Below are 23161 nucleotides of genomic sequence, written 5' to 3' on the forward strand. Positions count from 1 at the left end.
GTAACTAAATAAGAATAAAGTTATTTCAAATCATATACAGTCATGTCTGAAAGTATTGGAACAAAAAGGCCAATTCTTTTGTTTTTACTATACAGTGAAGACATTTGGGCTTGAGATGAATAGGAGATGATAGATCAGAATTTCAGCTTTCATTTCAACATCTAGATGTGTTAAACACCTTAGAACATAGCACCTATGATGGCAGCTCACCCACTTTTTTGATAAGCAAAAGTAATGGGAATAGATAGTCTTAAAGCAAAATTAAAGTAAATAACACTTAATATTTGGTTGCATATCCCTTACTTGTAATAACTGCATCAAACAGATGACCCACTGTGTGTTTTGGATCATGAGATCATTTCTTTCTCCACACTTTGGTAGAGGTTAATCTTGGTTCCAGAACTTTTGTGGTTCATCTCTGTATTTCTTTGTGAACTCCGATCTGGCTTTCTGAATCTTACTACTGATGAGTGGTTTGCATCTTGTGGTATGGCCTCTATATTTCTGCTCTTAAAGTCTTCTTCGAATGGTAGATTGTTATACCTTCACCCCTGCCCATGGGTGCAGATTTGGTTTGAACATTGGGGGGTTGAAGTGTGAAAGGGAACACTTCCAGATATTTAATGAAATAAAAAAATAATAATAAATTGAAAATAAACCCAGCTTTGTTATAGCTGCAGTGTCATTACATAATTATCCTCTGCTTATCTTTCTTCCTATCTATCTACCCATCCATCTATCTGTGTAATCTATCTATGTATCATCCACAAGCATTTATGATCAAATGATGTTTCATTGAAATGTTTCATTAAAACAAATTACACAGGGCATAATAACAGTCCAAATGAATGCACACTGTAACTGATTAAAACCATACACATCATTTAGTATGGACAACTTTGTTGTTGATAATAATGGGTACTATTAAAATCAAATTTAAAACATAATAATAATAATAAGATAATTTTTCACTAACTTGGTATATTGATAGTTATGGCTAAACTGCAATCAATTAGCTAACTAGTTACAATATATATGAAGTGTTGTTAGCTAGATTACACCATCCATTCATCTTCTATACCGCTTCAGGGTCACGGGGAATCTGGAACCTATCCCAGGGAGCATGGGGCACAAGGCAGGGTACACCCTGGACGGGGTGCCAATCCATCACAGGGCACAATCACATACACATTCACAGACCCATTCATACACTACGGACACTTTGGACACGCCAATCAGCGTACCATGCATGTCTTTGGACTGGGGGAGTAACCCGGAGTACCTAGAGGAAACCCCCGCAGCATCGGGAGAACATGCAAACTCCGTGAACACATGGGCCAGTGGAATCAATCCCCCAACCCTGGTTATGTGAGGCAAATGTGCTAACCACTAAGCCACTGTACAATCTAGATTACACCACGTTTTATAGAAAAATAAATAAAAACATCTAAAGCAAAAGGTTCCACATTCTAAGTTGTTTACCACATCCAGATGCAAATATCAAGAAATGGAACTGAAATTTGGATCCATCGTCTCATATTCATCTTTAGAACGAAAATGTATTCAGTGTATAGCAAAAACAAGGGAATTGGCCTGGCTATTCCAATACATTCAAAGGGAACTGTATAATTTGATCATTTTCAAGATTACCAAACATTACCCAAATTCGCAAACATGTTTCCATACAGTATATCAAAGGAATAAGGCAGATTGGGAAATATAATACATTAGGTAGGCCTTCTGCTTAATATGCCTGAGATTTTTATTTAGTGTACCATGTTCATATAATTGTAGATGATTTATGACTATTTTTTAAAATCATGTGTTTTGCTGCTACTGCAAGTAATACATTATAAAATTACCTTACCTTTTAGTGTTCAATATTCTCACTCACAAACATGCCATTAAAAATGGTTTTCAGTCAGTCTTGCCAAAAGGGTAAGCCATGCCTCTTTACAATATGATTTTTCAAACACATGTAAACAATCAAGGGGGGCATGGTGGCTTAGTGGTTAGCACATTTGCCTCAGACCTCAACGGTTGGGGGCTCAATTCCTGCCTCCATCCTGTGTGCACAGAGTTTGCAGGTTCTCTCCATACTTTGAGGGTACTCTGGTTTCCTCCCATAGTCCAAACACGTGTTGTAGGCTGATTGGCATCTCCAAATTGTCTTTAGTGTTTGAATGGGTGTTCGATTGTGCTCAAGTCACTTGGGACAGGCTCCCTGCAACCATGTGTCTGATAAGTGATACAGAAAATGGATCGATTCATGTAAACAATCAAAATATTGAGGATTTCAGATGTTTAGTTTGTTTGATTAAAGGCAATAAGGCTTAGATAAGGTGAAAATTCAAAAACTATCCCTATATACACAATATGATCAAAGGTTTGTGGACATTTGACCAACACACCCATATGTGGTTGTTGAACACCCCATTCCAGCTTTAGTCCCCTCTTTGCTGTTATAATAACCTCCTTTCTTCTGGGAAGGCTTTCCAATATTTTGGAACATAGCTGTGGGAATTTGTGCCCATTCGACCACAAGAGCATTAGGCACTTATGTCAGGCAAGGAGGTCTGGGGTCCAGTCAGTTTTACAGTTCATTCCAAAGGTGTTCAGTGGGGTTGAGGTCAGGGCTCTGTGCACAGGGGCCAAGCCATGCTGGAACTTATTTGTGCCCCTTAGTGTCAGGAAGTAGAAACTGTAATGCTACAGAATACAATGAAATGCTGTACAATTGCGTGCTTCTAAATTTGTGACAAAAGTTTAAGAAAGGCCCACACATGGGTGTGATGGCCAGGTGTACACACATTTTGGCCATATAGCGCATGTGAATTCTCCCTATAGGATGCTGTAAGGTTTAGAAATGTTAGAAGAAATATTTCAAATATGTGCTGTACATAAAACTACTGAATGCCTATGCAAGTTCAAATAATTTCATGGAATGTCATATGGATGACTTTTTGGATCACTCTGGTTTTGTTCATAAGAAAACTGCTGAAATGAAAAAGGGACCAAGTAATTTCTATATGTATCAAGATCAGCACCATGAAAATAGATCTAGCATATGCAGGATTTAAAAAAAAAAAAAAGGCATGACATGATTCAGCGTTTTTGCGTCACAACTCCAGGGTCCCTGGTTCGCGTATCAGCTTCAGTTACAGCTTGTGTGGAGTTACGCATGTTCTACCTTTGTCCATCTAGAGTTCTTCCAGGTTCTCAGGTTCCTCCCAAAAACATGCCCATAGGTGGAGTGGCTTTGCTAAAATGCCCCTAGGTGTGAAGGTGGTGTGTGCATGGTGCCTTGTGATAAGACTTGCATCCCATTCAGGTTGTATTTCCACCTCATGCCCACACTCCTAGATCAGGATAAAGTGCTTACTGAGGATGGATGGATGAATGAATTAAATCAACAAGATGACTCAGATCCTTTACAAACCAAGCTTTATAGTACGTGAGATATAAATGTACTCAGGAAAAAGGAAGTATATTTGGACATCAATAACCAAAAGTTATTACAGTATTTACAGGTATAAATGTACAACAGGTCTTCCAGATGTATCAAATATTCATATTATATACACACAAACACACAGCATTCAACTGTGGAACAAAAATTGTTAAATGAAAAAGTCTCACTATAGCCTTCAGATTTTAGCAGGGCACAGAGATAACCAAGTTGCAGACACATTAGTAAGGAAGGATAGTAATGACTAGAGATGTAATGGTATGAAAATTTCATATCACGATTATCGTTACCAAAACTACCACGGGTATCAGTATTATCATGGTATTGTTAAAATGTGCTGAAAATATTCAAAATGTACTGATACACACACTGAAATCATTTAAAAGGTTTTATATTTAATTATAAAAGTGATGGATGGTTGTCACTAGGCTTGCTGTGATAGTCGGTGTTCAGCTGCACACCGATTACATCACTTGCCCACCGCAGCACTGTTTTGCTTTTTTATAGTAAGATAATTTAGTTTAGTTAGAGAACACAGCAGAAGGCAGTGACAGCGCTTGGGAGAATTTCCAACCTTCCAAGAGGACCAAATCCGAAGTATGATCATATTTTGGATTTTATAAAAATGCTGAGGGAAACTTAATAGAAGATGGTAACCCTATCCACAGAAGAAAGTTGCCATGAAAGAGGGCTTTGAAGCTTTTTTGCCGTCCCCTCACCCCTTTGTTCTTAAATCACTCATGAATGCCCTGCAGCTGCACGGATTTCACTATCATTCTCGTATTAGCAGCAATTCTGGGGCAACAATTGCTAGATTGGTGGGTTTGTGGTTATTGGTGGATATTATTCTTAATGAAAAACAACAACAAAACAGTCCAATGACAAACTCGCTTATATTAAATCAAATCTTTTGTCTTAGTCAGCTTGCCTCGCCTCTCGTCACGTGATAAATGAAATGACTTCTGTTGAATGGTGCTGCGAGGTGTTCAGTTTTTAATTTCCTATTTTTAATGTTCCTATCTGTTTTTTTGTGTAACAGAGGCTGTAACGAGGGAATTTATCCAGTGTGGGATCAATAAATGTTATCCTTAATTGTTGCGTTTCTTCACGCTCAAAAATCAACGTTGCATGCTGCGCCTGCGTCACTCATGCTGGGTGTGTGTGGACAGCTTTTACAGCGAGTTTTACAAAAGTCACACTAATCGTGCATGGTTTTAGTGATAATTAAATGTGACATGGTAATACTGACCGTTGGGGAATTTTATCGTGGTTTATAGTGAAACTGGTAACCTTTTGATCCCTACTAATGACGAGAATACATTCTACAAGAACTTTGACTCATGATTCTAATCTTAAAATAGAAAGAAAAAAAATCTTTTCACATAACAGTATTACAAACCCCCCAATGTTTGACATTTCTGTAAACAAAAAGTTATTTTAATAATAAAATTATTCACGCTTTTCAATACAGTCTGTTTTTTTTTTAAGTCAAAGTAGACTTTTGAGACTTTACAGGAATAATAGTTTATATATTTATAAAAAAAAAAAGTTTAAAAAAATAAAAGAAGAATAAAAGAAAAACAAATCCAGGTTTTATGAAGTTACTTGCACTCATTTTCCAAAAACATCCATTTAACATAGTAGAGGTGCTCTAGCTTTAGGGACTGCAGGACTGTGAAGAGAGAGAAATATTACGTTTCAGTTTGAAAGACATGCATTTTGCCCAAATAAGCAAAGATTAAAGGCTGAAGATGTAGCAGAAAGCCAAGATCTAGGAGAGAGACTGAAAGAGATGAAATACCATAGTCTTGTAAAGCGCAATGATTGCAAAGAGTGCAGCTTTTTCCTTCCTCTGGACACAGTTCTTCTGTTACAAGTAGGTTGTTCAAGCAAAAAACAGAGACATATTTTTGTTAACTATAAAGTTAAACGTAATCAGTTTTGCTGTGCAGAGCACTGAGATTAAGAGAGCATTATAACAAAGAAAAAAAAGACCATAAATCGAACAGTGGGACAGTATTTTGCTGAGCCCTTGAGCTTCTGTGCGAATGACCAGATGGATCAAATTCCAAAACTACCAGACAGCCATCCTTGGACTCCTGAAAATCATCCCACAACTGCACAGCTACTCCCCCATTGGACTCTGTCTGACTTATAAAGCTCCCTCAATCACCCTCAAAAAAAAAAAGCAAATGATTAGATATAAACATCTTGGTGAAAACGTATTTTAAAGGCAAATGCAATAAAGCTATTTTGAAAGTGTCGTGGTGGAGATACACATCCATTATAACCAGTCTAAAATCACCAGCTCTGAGAGAGGATATCCATGCATCCATCTTTTTTTTCTCTTTAATTGCAATGTCCATTTCTCTTCATTTGCACTTATATATGAAACTACATGGCACTCAATTCAAATCACACACTCCCACTTTCTATATGCTGCAAATGATTTTTAAATATCATGACCTACAAGAAAATTATGAACATGCAATAAAATCACTGTATGGTAAATTACCCTCAGTACACCGACCTGCTGTAAATTCTAGCAAGTTTTATGCCTGGTAACTGCAAGAGTCAATAGCTGGAATCATTTGGAAAATGCTAATCAGATTAAGCAGGTCTGAAAGAACAGGTGCAAGCTTTCTGAGTGCAAGTTGATAGGACTGATAGTCTGCTAAAGTCATGCAGGAAGTCAAGCACAGCAAAAGTATGCAATGGTAGCTTGTGATACTCAACTGCTATTGACTTACTACGTTGATACTCAGGCTGTGAACAAATGACTCAGTTGAAGAAGGAATAGAAGGACCAAGAGGCTCACTGTTGATTGGGATTATGTGTTTCATGTTTGATTTCTTGCTCAATTTATCTGTAGCCACTGAGTTAACTTCACAAAACTCATACTTCTTTTCATTGCCCATTACAGGCAAATTGCCTAAAGACCGTGCAAGTCTGGAATGTAATAACAAGCTGTGGAATGGAAGGGAAAAGAACATTTGCACTATATGAGACTGCTAAATCAGACTGTAGAGTTTGCTTGCTTTAACACATCAAATGTAATTATATGCCGTAGTACAGTTATACTTTGTAATACTTTGGCCATCATGCAAACACCCACCTGCTATCTCTGTTGGAGCTTAGTGAGGTTCTGGTTCGTTTTCTACCATCCTCATTATCCGAGGGACTCTGAAATTTTACAGATTTACAGCTCTGTGCACTCGACTGCAGAATGACCCTGTATAAAACATACAAAAAAACCCAAAACACCACATCCAACAGATTAGACAGAATCCAGCAAACACCTGAGCTCTTCCAAATTCAGAGCTTACCACAAATTACCCTAATGAATGGAAGCTGAATTAGGCTGGTATGTGTAAAGCCGCTCAGTGCAGCTTTACAAAAAACATTTAGTTTTAAAACTGAAGGGGAAAAAAAACCCTGTTAGAAATCAGAGGCTGTATTCACAATCTTGTCCTACCATCACGAGGTCTCTTAAGTGGCACTAAAAGCTTTTCTTTAAAACCTATTCACAAAACTGATGACAGGAACCTAAACTAATAGGAGGGGGTGGGGATGATAGTGCTGCTAGAGATGTTGGCATGTTCCATGAATGAATATTAACAGGACTGGTGCTAGCATCATGTGCTAGCAGACTGCACTGTAAACTCATGAACAAAATTCCAGTATAGAACATGGGTGTTATTGATTTCATATCTGAAAATCATCTAAATGCCCACATTAAATATATTTCTGGTACACTGTCAGTGTATTCTATACGTAGGTACTAATGACAGGATTTGTATTTTGCATTCAAGTACAGCATCAATTCACACACTGCTTATGTAGCAGAATATACAGTAGTGTATTCATGCCTGTGTCATTTGTAAACATCTAGAAGACAACAGATTTAAAAAGTCTGCATAGATATTTGTTTCTGTGGTGTATGAAAATCAACAAAAACATTCATTTTATTTATTGTTTTGCTGTAATATGATACCACAGGTGGTTTTTAGTCAAGTTTATACTGAGACATCAGTAGCAGTGACTGAATTGTTGATGGCAGTCTAAATGATATTTGCATAACCGCAATTTTAATGTTTAATGTAGAGGAGAGTTGTGTAAACTTCTGATATTAAATATGCACTAGGTGCGTACTGCTTATCTCAACAATAACTGAAATAACTCTACTTGGCTTTGACTGTGCCAATAATCGCAGCCGTATAGGATTGTTTAGGATTTGGTCTTAGTGACTTATGAGTCCTCTGGACTAGCCCTAAGATTTCGCCTGCTTAAGATGAACTCCGGTCAAGCTGAATACAAATGTTCTTTCTTCCAGCTGAGCTCCAGGGATTGTATTTGGGTCCAGTGGAGCTTGATTTGAACAGAGACCAATTAGATGCCATCCCTTAAATCTCTAAACACGTCAGTGAAAGAAAAAAAAAAAAAAAAAAAAAAAAAAAAAAAAAAAAATGGGGCAGTTGTCAAAGTGGTCCCTGGTGGCAATAAATCCATTAGTATTGAACATAAACACAAACTGTACAGTAGCTTACTAAATGTCTTATGCCCATGTATATCTTTTCTAAAAATTTCTTTTTCTAAAGTTTAAGAACCATGTGTAGTTTGCTTGTGTATTATTATTAATAATTATAGAAAAATAAACTAAAATTCAACACTGTGGCTTCTTCTACTTCTTGTGCACTTATCTTCACTCATACTACAAATATGTGGGGTAGCTGATCGATTTATATTGGTTCAAATAACATACTTAATGCTTAAATTTCTTCTGTGATTAACTCCTACTCCAAGTTGGACTAGGACTATGTTTAAGAGGCATTCTCTTTACACAAAAGTCAAATGGGACATAGCCAGTTGTGTGAATCATGCTAATGTCTTGTGATGGCCCTGCAGAGCCATAAAAGTCTCTGGAGTCTCGGTGTAGGAATAAGTTTTCTGCATCTAACCACCAACCAATATGTCAACACACAACTTGGTGATTAGGGGTTTTACAGGGGAAACCAGCTTTATCCACAAATACTGAGAACAAACTCTGGATAAAGTAGTGGATAAGAAGAGGACTTCTATGCATAAACATAACCTTAACCCCTGTGAAACTGCGGACTGATTCCTAAGAAACCATGAGGAGATCGGAAAAGAGGGAATCATGGAGACAGAAGAGACATGAACAAACTTACAGCATTCCAAGTCCAGAGAGGTGCAAGTAGTACAGGCACGACAGTTCACTTACAATCCCGACCTGCCTACACAGTAATGGAAGACGGAAGAGGGGAAGCCAAATAACAGCCACCACAGGACAAGGCTACAAAGTGAAGAAACCAGCATAGCTACCAGCCATCTAGACACGAGGGAGGGACAGTTTAAATACAACAAAATAAGAAGGAAGGAGAGACAAATACACTTCCAGACAAAAGGCTTTGGTACTCTTTCCTCCACTGCAGACTACATCAAGCTCAAGCTTGACCATTTTTATTCTATACTGCCCCACCCCCACTATACACTAACTGTCCACATCTAAATCGGCACACCTGCACGCCTACTCATTTACGCAGTTATCCAAATTATTCAATCATGTGGCAGCAACACAATACATAACATCATGCAGATACTGGTCAAATGCTATGATGATGTTCACAAACATCAGAATGGGGAAAGTGTGATCTCTGTGACTTTAACTATGGCATGGTTGTTCATGCCAGATGGGCTGCTTTGGGTATTTCAGATTTTCATCTCCTGGGAACATCACACACAACAGTCTCTATGGTATTTTTCTCCATTCTGATGTTTGATGTGAATATTAACTGGGTGTTTGACCTATAGCTGCATGATTTTATGCATTGTGCTGCTGCAACATGGTTGAATAACTGCATAAATGAGGTGGTGTACAGGTGTTCCTATTAAAAGTAGACGGTAGTGTTTTATTGAATAGGACTACAGTTTGAATAAGTACCACACTGGGATCAAATTTTAAAAAGCCTGTAGAAGTTTAAATACTTTCTAAGAACATAGATGGTTGACTTAAGTTGATCCAGCCTGCAGTGCTGGGGGGTGGTGGGGAGGGAGCGATGGATGACTGAGGCAGCGTTAGATACCTAAAGGCCATGCATTCATAGTATTAATGCCATCCATCATGCAAAAGGAAAATGTATATTGAATATTGCCATGACACATCAATACACACAAGGCATCAGACAACTCAAATCATAGGTTCCATGTTGAATGGAAAATGTTAGCTAATATGCTAGATTTTTAAAGAGGGGGAAAAGCTATTTCTGGGCTCTGAGGTAGAAACAGTCTTCCCTTCAGGCCTAAATTTAACAACCCAGCTCTCTCACTTTAAATGGTTCGGGACACAGTCTTGTTCAATACAATTGCTTTTAAAATCATAAAGCAGCCCTCTACACCCCAGACTAAATTTGAGAAAGTATATATATTTTTTTTAAATTGTAGCCAGTTAACTGTACATGTTAGAGCAATATCTAAACATATTGCTGTTTTCTTCCATTTTGAACTGCATGAGAGCAGCCAATATATTATTCAGATAAAAGAAAGAAAAAAATCAGGTTAAATCCAATGTCAAATTAGAGCAGGTGTGATAAAAACAGCACCTATGTCAGTATTTGATATTTGGTAGCTCCAAATACTAATCTATTAGCATAAATCTATTAGTATGAACCTCCAGGCCTTTGTTAGACAGCTGAAGCAGTATGATAACAACTCAAAGCACAAATCCCAGTCAACAAAGAAATGGCTTCAGATGATGATCAACGTTTTGGAATGGCCCAATCAGAGCCCAGATCTAAAGCATATGGAAAACCTATGGAATGACTCGAAGAGGGCTGTGCACCGGCGATCCCATTGCAGTTTGACAGACCTGGAGCATTTTTGCAAGGAACAGTGGAATAAAGTTACCAAAAAAATCAAGGTGTGTTAATTTGGTAGGGTTTTGCATAAAAAGACAGTGGTATATTACAAAGAAAAGGTGCTTTAACAAAAGTATTAGTTATGAGCAGTAAACACTTGTGCAAGCATGTTATTTTCCACTGCTCCAAAATGTGTGTGTTTTTCACTTGAATTTTGTTGGTTACTATAATCACATTAATGGTGGGAAAAGAAATGACATGATTTAACTTTTTGCAATGCAAAAACTTGTGACTTTAACAGGGTTGTGTAAACTTTTTATAGTCACTGTATTGCTATGGGGATATAGGTCTTAATATATGATTACCAACATATCATCTTTATACCCATCAAACCATAACATAAGATAACGCAGTTTTAGCTTTGTTACCCGCTTGTACGTTCATTAAACAGTAGCTCAGGACTGGCCGACAGGTTTCTCTATTAACCTGCAAAATGCTAGCATCTTCACGGCAACCTTTCCCACTGTAAAGCATCACAAAGACACCATACACACAATAGCTAATCTTTAATTAAAACGTTCACAACTTTGTAACTGAGGTTGTTATCATAAGCTGCGTCTCAAATAATATACTTTACACTTTATACAGTGTAAATTCTGTAACCCCAATTCTGAAAAAGTTGGAAAATGCTTATAAAACCAGTGGAGTGATTTGCAAATGTACTTTGACTTGTATTTAAACAAAAAGCGTATAAAGACAAGGTATTAGACGTTTTACCTAATCAACTGCATAGGGGTTTTGTTTTTTTTAAAAAAAGATTAACGTTTTTGGAAATTGATGCTTGAAAGAGGTTCCAAAAAAGTTGGGATAGGGCAATAGAGCCTAATAAGGATGTGACAAGTTGAAATAAGAAGGTGATGTGAAACAGGTGAGGTAATCGTCTAATCATAGTGTATAAGGAGCCTCCAAAAAAGGCCTAGTCCTTCAAGAGCAAGGATGGGTCGAGGCTCGCCAATCTGCTAACAGATGCGTCAGTGAATAATCCAACACTTTCAGAACAAAATGACAAATCGGTGGGATTTTGGGCATTTCACCTTCTACAGTGCACAATATCATAAAAAAATTCAAAGAATCCAATCAAATCTAGGCACGTAAAGGGCAAGGCTGAAAACCACTTCTGAAAGCACATGATCTCCGATCCGTCAGACGTCACCGTCTTAAAAACCATCGTGAGTCTGTAATGAATATCCTGACATGGGCTCGGGAATGCTTTGGTAACCCTTTGTCAGTCAACACCAAAGTTAAGGCTTTACTATGCAAAGCAGAAGCCATACATCAACACTGTCCAGAAGTGCCTCCAATTTCTCTGAGCTCGGTCTCATCTGAGATGGACAGTAGCACAGTGGAATCGTGTTTTGTGGTCAGACGAGTCAACATTTCAAATAGTTTTTGGACAAAACAGCCGTTGTGTTCTCCAGGCCAAAGAGGAAAAGGACCATCCACGCCATTATCAGCATCAGGTCCAAAAGCCAGTGTCTGTCATGGTATGGGGGTGTGTCAGTGCCCGTGGCATGGGTAACTTGCACATCTGTGAGGGCACCATTAATGCAGAAAGATATGTACACATTTTGGAGCAACATATGCTGCCATCCAGAGCAGGACAATGCCAAACCACATTCTGCCCTGATTACAGGCGCATGGTTGTGTAAGCAGAGTGTGCGGGTGCTAGCATGGCCTGCTGCAGTCCTGACCTCTCTCTGATTGAGAATGTTTGGTGCATTATGAAGTGCAAAATAAGGCAATGATGGCCCTGTACACTTGCGCAGCTGAAGAAATGCATAATGGATGAATGGAGAAAACTCCACTTGCTAAATTTAACCAACTGGTGTCTTCAGTGCCTAAACACTTAAGTGTTATTAAAAGAAAATTGTTACACAGGGGTAAAAAGTCGACTGTCCCAACTTTTTTGGTGTGTTGCAGTCATATTTGAAATGAGCATATATTTTCAAAATTAAATTAAATTCACAAAGTAAAACATCAAATAATGTGTTTTCAATAAGAGTACAGGGTGAATTGAATTTTCTGTTGTTTTTTTTTTGCATTTTTAATACTATCCCAACTTTTTCAGAATCGGGCTTGTAGAACTATTCATGTACAAATCTAGATAATTAGTAGGCCTATGTAGAGGATACTTTTAGGTGGGTTCATACATTAACAACCTTTATTTTCTGGCATTATACATAGTTTTCTCTCATTCTTTGACAATGATCTGAACCAGAAGTGTTTATATTGTTATTAATCTCATGCAAATCCTTAAAGATTTATAATGTCCCAAATCCAAATATGCAGCTGGGGCTAAACTATTTCTCTCCATCCTAAAATACATTCTCATGGAACAAAGTGACTAAGCGTGTAATAAAAAGGCATTCAGTCAGAAATCAGATGGAAATACTTACGATAAAGAACCTGTTGATGCTCTGGACTGCCGTTTGCTCTTCAGTGCCCTCAGTTCGTCACCCTGAGTGATGCCATTGTGCTCCTCTTCTCCATCACTATACTGAAAAAAACGTTAAACAGCCCTTTTACTCTTATGTAAAATATATTATTCAGGTATTATTCAGATATGGCATATCTAAAATGCCACATTATAGTGAAATCTATAATGAGATGATATGTATTTAATCTAGTAGAATAATAGCAGGTAAAGACATTCTCACACATTCTCTAATAGAGTTATAGTGCAAGTATGTGTCTCTTATTCACTCTCTGATTCTCAGATCTTAGACTTAATGGATATATGCATTCGTGGACAGATTTGCACACATTCTGCCAGTCACAGCTCTGGTAAACTCCCATGTCATTGTGTTATGTAAACATTTTAACTACTACTCACCATTTCAGTTTTTCTTGGCACACTTCTCTTATTTGTCCCATTGATCGAGATGTCGTCTACTCCTGACAATATTCCTGTGACTGCTACTTTGTTTATGCTATTTTCCTGTTTACATTGCTTCTGCCGATACAGATCTCCCTCCATCCATAGACTGGACTGCTTACTGTTGGTTGATGCAACAGAAGATTACTTTTTTTTTAACTTCATCCATAGCATAACAAGCAGCACTTTGTATTGTTTGATACAGTGCTGTCAAATTGCATAATAGGGATTTTCACAGTGGGCATTTAAGTGAAATTGTGTGTGGGCAGGGTGAATTAGGCACCCCCCCCCACTGCCTCTGACCATAGCCTCACTTACTCCAGAATAAAGGTCTGCTGCGGCCCAATCACTGAGCCAGGCCGGCAGATTCTGATCCAAGCGATGGCCTCGGCTGCAGTCAGTCTGAAGTGCTTCATCAGGTAGCAGCCTATTAACGTTCCTGTGCGACCCAGGCCAGCTGAAACCCACAAAACCAGATATTTGTAAAAAAAAATAACATTAATGTTCATCTAAACAATCAGCTGATTAACAAAACTACATACGGGTTAAATTGAACAAAAACACTACACTGGCTTTGAAGTGTAATTTGTCTATAGCAGGGGTACTCAATTAAAATCTGTGACAGTCCAGCAGCATATACAACTCCTAGGATACAAAATTTTGGATAAGCAAATAAAAATGACTGAATGGCAGAAACATTCTTTGACTAGCACCACAGATTATGAATGGACAAGACATCTGTTTTAAACTTGAAGTGAAGAATAAATTCATTTCATTCTTTACTTTTTTCCTTCAACAAGCCATCTCGTCAGTTTAGTAATCCAACCAAAGATTGATGAGCACATAAAATTGACATAAATACACATGACTGGAACAAACGATTATCTGCTATAGCAGCAATTCTCTTAAGTTCATGTTTAACAACTAGACTAAGTTATAGCCAATTTTTCCCCTAAACCTTTAGGTTCTGTTACAGTACTTTGAGTGTTTGGTTCAATCTGCTGAAATACTTTGCTAGGGCTGAATCCAGACCATGGTCTACCAGTTGATGACTCCTGGTCTATAAGAGTATAATATTCAAATTATTCAGTCATACTTCAGCATACAGGGTTGGTACAGATGATTCATAATGAAAATCCAAGACTTTCAAGGACTTCGTTTTCAAGGACTAAGTAAGAAATTATTTCTTTTTAAATAAAAAAAAAAAGATGTGTTATTATTATTATTAATGATAAAGTACAACAAAATTTTATATGGCACCTTTTGCAGCAATGCTGGACTATATTTGCATTTCCCAGGCATTGCTTCATCTCCACCATAACGTCAATATACTCCAGGTGAGTGACAGGAGCACTGTTGCCAACAACATTCAATGGAAAGTCACCAGATGACAATGAGCTAATTAGCATATTCATGGGGTCATCTCTTCATATTTGCATTCTACCTAGTTTCAGCCCTTTACATGTTTGCTTCCTTCCTATACTCTGTGCTCATGTACTGTATTTTAATATAGCCGAATTCCCAATAAAGCTGTTCTCATTTACATATTTTTCTGTTTCTGTTGTCGGACAACAGAACGAGCATGAAACAGTGACTGAAACGTGGCCCAGTAAGAGACATGTTAACCAGCAGCCACTTCCAAGCTGCTGAAAAACACTTTAAAGTTATTTAGCGATTTCAATAATTCAAGCATTTTTTAAGCACCACTAGATAAGAAAATGGTTACTTTCAAGGTTTTCCAGTACTTACATTTAAAAAAGCCAAATTCGAGTACTTCAAACACCTTGTACAAACCATGACCTTTATTATCAGACACCTTAAATTAAACCCTTAGTCAAAATGTGTGCAATTTACCTTTACAGTGAACAGCTATGGCACCGTCCGCATTTTCACAGATGTTCATGAACTTTGTGACTATGGCATCATTAGGTGTGCTCCCATCAACAAAGAACAGGTCGTGGTGGTCAAAACCCATATCTGTGAACCGTTTGGCATCATACATTTTTTTGTTCAGGCGTATGACAGTGGTGATGTTGTACTTCCTGAAGTATGGGAAGTAGGCCTCAGGAGCATGGAGGGGATAACCTGGGGTAATCAGTAAAGCAAACTCTTACAAACATACAGATAATACGCAAAAATCCATCATCATTTGCTATAGTAAGACTCTCCTAAATTACCGTTCTCAATTTTGCTCTTCGGATGTGGACCACTAAAGGCCAAAAACTTCCCTGGAATAATCCAGTTGAAATCTCCATTTTCAGCTCTCTGTGGAACAAAGCTGCATTTAATCATAGACACTTTAAAGAACTGCTCAATGTATTTTTCATACATTCAGTACAATCAGAGAATCACTGCACCTCATAATGCTCATATTCCTCCACATCGAAGTTGGAGAAATCCAGCCAGCCAAACTGCAGAGCCTAACAGAAACAAACACGAGACCCTTGTATTGTAATGTCCATAAATTACGTGTCAATTCATTACAGCAAGGTTCCCGTTTACCTTGTGCACGGCACGTAAACAATCAAGGATATTCAGATTGTACATGCAAGTTCCAAATGAAGCATCTCTGCAACAGAAAAAAGAACTTTTGTTTTCACCATAGTCCTGTAGTTTGTTACAGACAAATGAAAATGATCTGAAACAGCTTTTACCGGAAAGGAAGATAAGTGGCGTTTCTGGAGATGAGTAGGCTGTAAGCTTCCTCTGGTGTTTTCTGGAGATGCATCACCTTCAGGGGAAATAAAACCAAGCAAAAAATCCTCCCACATTTTAACAATTCTTTGTACAAACTGTTGTAGACGTGTTCTCAAAATCTAAGCCATTGTAAACGTCTCCATTTTATCACACTCCAGGAGAGTAAGGGTTGCGCCATCACTCCAAAAGAGCAAAGGACGGTAAAAATATTAGCATTTCCGCTAATTCTCCCGCAGTTCTTTCTTCACTCACAAAATCTTTTGTATGTCTGAATGAGAGTATTACACACAAATACAGTAACACGACGAACATCCAATTTATCTGCAAATGACTCAAACGTAGTGAACAAACCAATTCCATGTAATTAAACCAACTACATGTACATCATTGGATCAGTTTCCTCCAACTAAACAAGCTACCTCTACTTATAACCTGCACAGTCATACTTCAATGAATTAAATACTCACAGCATATGATCCTATTAAATAGGCCGCATTTGCTTGTTTCTTTTTGTCCCCGCAGGTATAGAACACGATCTTCTTTCTGGCGTGTGCCAAAGACTGCAGTGGAGAAAATAACATTTTTAATATCAACTCCATGTGTAGCATATATAATTACAGTGATCTTGGTAATTTAATGCAATACAGTAAGCGAAGTTGAGACTGACTACATTTACATGGACAGCAGTAATCTAATTATTGACCTATTCTGAGTAAGACAATATTGTGATTAAGGTGTTTACAGGAGTCTCTTTTAGAATATTCCTTTCATGTTCCCGTTTTACATGTTATAGAACACGGGTCGATTAATGGCACACGTCATTACGTCCTCACGCCACGCCGTCTGATGTTCCCTCCAGAATTTCATGCATCAACATACATTTTGTCTTCGTTATGGTACCATATACAGTTTTGGGTGTTTAATTTTTAACGAAAGTTTCAAGTGCGGTTAATTATTTGTCATGCTGAATGTGCAAATAGATGACTACTTGAAGCCGTGGGCTGCGTCTGAAACCGCATACTTACCTACTACATAGTAGCCGAAATATACGTAATTGGAGTATGCGGTTTCGGACGCAACGGTGCTCTCTTGTTCGCCTTCAAACGGTTGAGCACTGCCGTGTGTGTGTGTCATGTCACCAAATGTGGCGAAAACTCCCACATGATGTTAATAGTTTAATTAAAGTGGGTACATGTCTGTAATGCGACTAAAATAGAAATAATCCACGTCTTAATTCGATTTGTGTTTACTTCCTTCGAGTATGACTTTAGTCAGATTAAGGTAATCAATAATCGCTGTTTACATGGTCATTTCTTAATCAGAGTAGTGTCTTAATATCGGGTTATTGTTGTCCATGTAAATGTACTGACTGTCAAACAGTGAGAGGTCTGACTTAACTTCATTCTAAAGTGATTAAAGGCTCCTTACCTTCAACTTCTTGTTGAGTTTGCAACAGAAGCGATAAAACATAGCCAGGTTGAGGGGACCAAAGTCCGCATAAAAGCTGTTTACACAGAAAAACAGTATAAAAATAATATGTACCTACGGACAGACTAACACTAAAACAGTAATATTCAGCATGATAAGTGAGAAGTAGAATCAATACTCACTTCTCATAGGAGAATTCCTCATCTATGCAGAAACAGTGTCTTTCAGGGGTGCTCCTGAGCTTCTGGTTAAGGATAGCGAAATACAGCTGATCTGCAAGTCAGAAACACGTTGCCTAATTTCTACTCGCTGCGTGATCAGGCTGTAGAGTAAACCTATAGGCTCGCGCTATGTAACATCACATGGTGAAAAACTACACACGGCGCGTGCCGAACACAGATTTGAATCTGCGTCCCGGAAGTAGCTGTTGGACGGAGACCCGAGTAGCATCCGGACAAAAAAATAAAATAAAATAAAATAAAATAAAATAAAATAAACACCTTTAAGATATATTCTGTATACATGTGTACAACCGACACGACAGTAAAACTCACCTTTGATGAATTCAATGCTGTTAGCAGGGTCGTTGTTTTCTTTAGACATGCTGAGTCGCTAGACGAAGTGAAAACTGGAAAGCTCCGTTTATTTACAAAGTTTCTGACTGTCCCGCTCAATTTCCAACACAAACAAACAAACACCCGAGTTTGTAGCCACGTCGAGTTAACCAAGACCGCAAATAATAAGTCGAACAGCACAAAACAATAAGGTTAGCGTTTAAATATAAAACTAAAGCTTGTGTCCGTCCTTAACTTTAGCTTTTGCCGTTTGTACCACCTCAAGATAAAACCAACACATAAAACCTCACGCCAAAACGCCTCGTATCGTAAATATTATCGACAAAGAGCTCGGTTCCACTTGTAATCACAGGTCATGATATCCGCCCAGACCAACAGGATTTAAATCTCGCCCTGGCTGACTTTAACCCTCTTCAGTCCAAACCCTTACTCAACACTGAGAGGTGAAACTGACGCGTCAATCATCTTAAGCCCCACCTTCCAGAATTTGAAGTTCTTCTTCTTCTTTTAGATTTAATGGCGGTTGGCAAACCAACTTAAAGGTGCATTACCGCCACCGACTGGAGTGAGGGCAGTAGACTGACAGAAATTAATATATACTAGGATAGTCATACTAAATTTTCTCACTTATTCCAGTATTGTTCCGACAATTTATTATAAAGATGGTGCACTTTTCCAGATGTTTTTCCCAGGCAAATTCTCTAGTGTCATGTTTTGCTTTCCAATTTGCATTTCTAACTCTGTTCTTTCTTCCTCATATATTTTGCAGTCTAATAGAATGTGTTATTTTGCCGTCTCTTCTGTATTGCAGTGGGCACAAAGCCCAGTGGGGTGTTTTCCTATTCTGTGTAATGTTAGATTTAAGCCTGCATGACCTATTCTAAGATGTGTAATTATCCTCTCTTTCTTAGGGTTCCTGCTCTGCCTCATACTCATGCCTACTTGTTTTTGTATATTATGTAGGTCTTGTCCTGTGTCAGCTATATCCCAGTATTCCTGCCATATTTTATGCGTGTCCCTTTATAATGGTTTTTATCTCTGTTCTACTTAATGGTACTTGTATATCAATTATTTCATGCTTATGCAACCTTTTTGCGAAAATATCTAGTGTCTCATTTCCTTCCATACCTACATGGGCAGGAACCCAATGGAAGGAGACATCCAGCTCCCTACCATGGAGTATAAGAAGCAGATGAAGTATATGGTAAATAATGTCTTGTCTACATAATGTTTCCCGAGATTGTATACTTGACCATGCAAATAAACTGTCAGAAGCTATAGCGACATTTTGGTTCTGATTATTTCCTTCCAGCCGTTGCAATGCCAATAAGATTCCTAAAGGATCTACAGTGCACACTGATAAGGGATCAGTTGCTCTTTTTTTGACTGCTATTTCATAGTGAGTAATGAAAAAAGCAGCACCAGTGCGGCCTCTCTCAGACTGTTTTGATTCATCTGTAAACTTGAACAGTTTATCCTGATAACGGTCCATATAGTTTCGAACTATCATCCACTGTGGTACTATTTTAGATTTTTCTGAACATTTGTTGTAGACTTGTATCTACATTGGTTTTGATGAATGTCCAGGGTGGTACAGTTGATAACTCCCCAATGGCTGGCTGAGGCCTGTATTTTGTGCCTTTGCATTTCCTACCCATCCGAAACTGTAAAAAATGTGTTCTATTATGTTTGGCGCATTCTTGTGGGATGGCCTTTGTGGGGTGCATCCTGCTATGCCCTTGTAAATTTATCCAATACACCAGTATGATCTTGACCCTCCTTATATGCAAAGGCATCTCTCCTGTCTCAACCTGTAATGCAGTCAATGGTGATGATTTAAACGCTCTAGTACAAATCCAGAGTGCCTGTTCAACATCAAGCTTTTTAAGGTTTGATTCTGACGCTGACATATATTCTAGGTAACCATAATCAAAAGCATTTCTTATAAGAGCCTGATAGATGTTTATGAGTGATGCCCTGCTCGCTCCCCAGTCTCGTAGTGATGGGAAGATCGGATCATTTTACTCACTCAGATCTTAGAATCTTTTTTTGAGTTATTTTGTTCATTTCAGCAGAATATAATTAAAATGTTACATGTTAAATTCCCCAACACATCTAGTACTTACGCAAACGTTGATCACATTGTGAATAAAAAAAATGAACTATAGGCTAATGCAGCCAAGGCCAAATGATGAGAAACAGAAATGATTAATTAATAGCTTAACATTAGGTCTCTAGGCTATGCAGTCTGTTAGTTCACCTAGAGTCGTTCTTTCTTTTGTCACTTCACATTTGTCACATGATGAACGGACAACCTGAACCCGAAGACTCAAGACGTGAACTATTCATTTCTGTTTCCGGTACAGAACCTATGGGGATGTTGCAGCGCATGCGTGGTCAAAAATGAATGAATTTGCTTGTATTTTCTCATTTCTAAGTCGCTTTGGATAAAAGCATCTGCTAAATGAATAAATATAAATGTAAATCACTCTCTGAGACAACTCGTCGTTCCTGAGTCATATTAAAAAGATTTGTTCAAAATTTCTACACTCTCACCCTGACAGACACCTCAACACATTATTAATCTTTTTACATTTCTTCTTAACTTTCTTAATCAATACGCTGGCACCAGGTCAAAGAGCACTCCTAAGAATCTCACAACCTTAACCTGTCCAAGATCTTGCCCATACAATACAAGTGGTACTGTTTTATTGCGCTTAGAAAAACATGTAACTTGTGCTTTTGAAACTAAAAGTTTAAATCCCCACGTATTTGTCCGCTGTTCTACTTTCCCTATTGCATTTTCTTTCTTAAATATTCGAGATTTCGACCCCTAACTCAGAGTGCCCTATCATCCACATAAAGCGACTTGCCTATATTTTCTCCAACCAGATCAAATATGTCATTAATCAGAATACTAAACAATACTGGGCCACATACACTGCCCTGTGGGGTACCGTTTTCCACTGCATATCTATTTGACGATTCTGCACCTACTTTGACTACTACTGTTGTTCTGTTCAGGAAGTCCAACACCCAGTTATATAAAACTTACCGTGTATTCCTAATTGCTCGAGTTTAATAAGAGGACCGTCCTCCCACAGCACAGCACAGCACAATATTAAGTTAAGCACCAGGGGCAGACGCTGTTCTAATTGGAACGCTACACGAGCAACGTTGCCAAGGAGAGAAGCTTCCGCCAGCCAATAGAAACGCGCTTTGATCCTCAAACTAGTTCTGCCTGTAATCCTGCGATTTATATGGAATAACAGCGCACGGATTAATATATATATATATTTTTAAAATACGATGAAATCAAAACATTAGGTGTTTTATATTAGAAGCAAAAGTGGTTCCGGCTTTTCAATAGGCTGTGTAGACCGACAGTTCACACAGCAGCGGCTCTGGCATGGAAATGAAAAGCCAAACAATGTGACAACAATTCATTCTGTAAACAGCTTGAATTTTAATAATAGTCATAAAAATAACAACATACCGCCTGCACGCGCTGTTTCTCAATTTCATTTCCAACACAGTCAGGTATAGCTATATCATGCCTAAAGTTTACACTAAGGCTAACTTCACTATAGCGTCCTGCTAGGATTTGCCATTGTGTAGCAGCTGTCCTACTCAGGAACTACGTGCTCTCCGCTGAGTCACTATAAAACAGCAGGCCTTCAAATGGTGGCTTCTTACTAAACCGACAGCAAAACAATATCCCCTAAACGGGCTTATTTACCTGTTATCCCGAAGTAAATGTCACCTTTGGGCTTGTCCCCTTCCCTCTTTGCAGCGCAGAGCCTTTTCCTCGCTTCAGCTCGTCTCTGGCGCTTACGCTTCATGATTCACTTCCTCACGCGCTCATCTCTCCCATGTTTCGGATCCGTGTTTACATCCGAGCTCGCGTTGTCTAGCGCCAGAATAACGTCGACGTAAAGGCTAAATCACACTTAAATACTTCAGTCGTTGCATCAAAGGGGCTTTTTTCTGTCTCCCACCGCCGAGCTGTACAGGGCAAGTTTCTGAGTCCTGTCGGCGTGACGTCATTGCGCCAACGCGTCAGCGTACGCGAGATCATGAAAATGCTGAACTTGTGAGTAAAACCTGATCAACCTTACAGCACAGTCTGCATGAGCTCAACCCTCCGAGCAGCAAAAACACCTTAAGAGCTTCTGGTAGGAATCTGGTCCGGCCCACTCCCTCTATGGTTACTTTCTTAACTACACCTATAATGTGCATTACTACAGGGTGCACAGTTACTGCAAACTATTACAGACTGTAGCTCATCTGTTTCCATCCACTCTGTCCGTCAGCTGAGAGAAAGATCACTACAGGTCCACCTCTGACCAGATAGTATTTGGGTGGTGGATCATTCTCAGCAGAGCAGTGACAAGGTCATGGTAGCTACACAGTAGTGTGTGTGGCACAGGGTTAAAGGAACGAAACGTTGTTGAGCGATGTTTCCTGGCTGATGACCCTGCAGCTGACCCATGCCATATGGAATCAGTGGCACTAAGCATGCATTAGCCATGCATTAATAGTCGTTTGCGACTGTTGCTTGTCAGACTGTACGAACATGATCCCTGCTGTAAGCCACGTCACACTGTAGGATCTCAGTTGTCATTAATGTCAGACTCTATGACAGTCAAGACACAAAAAACAGACATGCGTGAGAAGATTTGTCCGGAGTAGGAGAAGCCTCAAATCTTCTGACACTACCAGAATTTAATCTGAGGAAAGATTTGATCACAGCGGCCATTAATAGGCTGTCGGGGAATGTGTCGAACTAGCAATCAAAGACTACAGATTTCACCCTAGGATTATAGAAATCTTTTAGGATTCTCAAAATTTGTCTAAATCATGGCCAAAATCATACAGTGTGAACCCGGCTTTAGTCACTGGGGAGGCCTGTATGGTTTTGGTTGCGTTAGGCATGGAGGCAAGGAAGAGCGTTAATCGTATATACACTGGAGGAAGTGCGACAGGTAGGACAACATCGACTTGTGTATTCAATGCACAGGTTCAAGTGTTATCAGGCACAGCACAACACAACACTTATTGCCACTTATATTAAAACACAACTACATTGTTTGTCCATCTCGTGTATATATGTGTACAAAAAAACAAAATAATTTAAAGCTGTCAATCTTCATTATGAATGCATGTCAACAATTCTTTTCTG

At 38.6% G+C, this 23161-nt stretch overlaps 1 protein-coding gene across 11 annotated transcripts; it reads right to left on the reverse strand.

Annotated features, from left to right (window-relative positions):
- Positions 1-1584: 1584 nt before the first annotated feature.
- Positions 1585-23039, reverse strand: cdc14b (cell division cycle 14B). 11 transcript variants are annotated; one of them, XR_006982550.2, is made up of 16 exons: positions 21719-23039; positions 17587-17677; positions 17405-17480; positions 16444-16536; positions 15934-16010; positions 15782-15848; positions 15637-15699; positions 15457-15544; positions 15134-15364; positions 13598-13736; positions 13238-13400; positions 12801-12901; positions 6585-6701; positions 6206-6436; positions 5271-5336; positions 3428-5141 (listed from the first exon to the last, which is right to left on the reverse strand). XR_006982550.2 is itself a non-coding variant. In XM_017467837.3 (16 exons), the coding sequence occupies exons 1-16, from the start codon at positions 21819-21821 to the stop codon at positions 5127-5129; spliced, it is 1707 nt and encodes a 568-aa protein (XP_017323326.2). In that variant the 5' UTR covers positions 21822-23039; the 3' UTR covers positions 3428-5126. The 11 variants fall into 11 exon arrangements, 10 of the variants coding, with proteins under 10 accessions (XP_047011516.1, XP_017323326.2, XP_017323333.1 ...); XM_017467837.3 differs by having other exon boundaries at positions 6220-6436; XM_017467844.3 differs by lacking the exon at positions 6206-6436.
- Positions 23040-23161: the final 122 nt, after the last annotated feature.

This window comes from Ictalurus punctatus, chromosome 5, assembly GCF_001660625.3.
Source record: "Ictalurus punctatus breed USDA103 chromosome 5, Coco_2.0, whole genome shotgun sequence".
Classification (NCBI taxonomy): Eukaryota; Metazoa; Chordata; class Actinopteri; order Siluriformes; family Ictaluridae; genus Ictalurus; species Ictalurus punctatus.

Coding starts and splice junctions, on each gene's coding strand:
- cdc14b (XM_017467836.3), bottom strand. CDS start 21,821: ATGAAGCGTAAGCGCCAGAGACGAGCTGAAGCGAGGAAAAGGCTCTGC. Junction 13,401..13,597: donor CAGCAGACCTTTATTCTGGA/GTAAGTGAGGCT, acceptor ATCAACCAACAG/TAAGCAGTCCAGTCTATGGA. Junction 6,702..12,800: donor GCATCAACAGGTTCTTTATC/GTAAGTATTTCC, acceptor TGTTTTATACAG/GGTCATTCTGCAGTCGAGTG.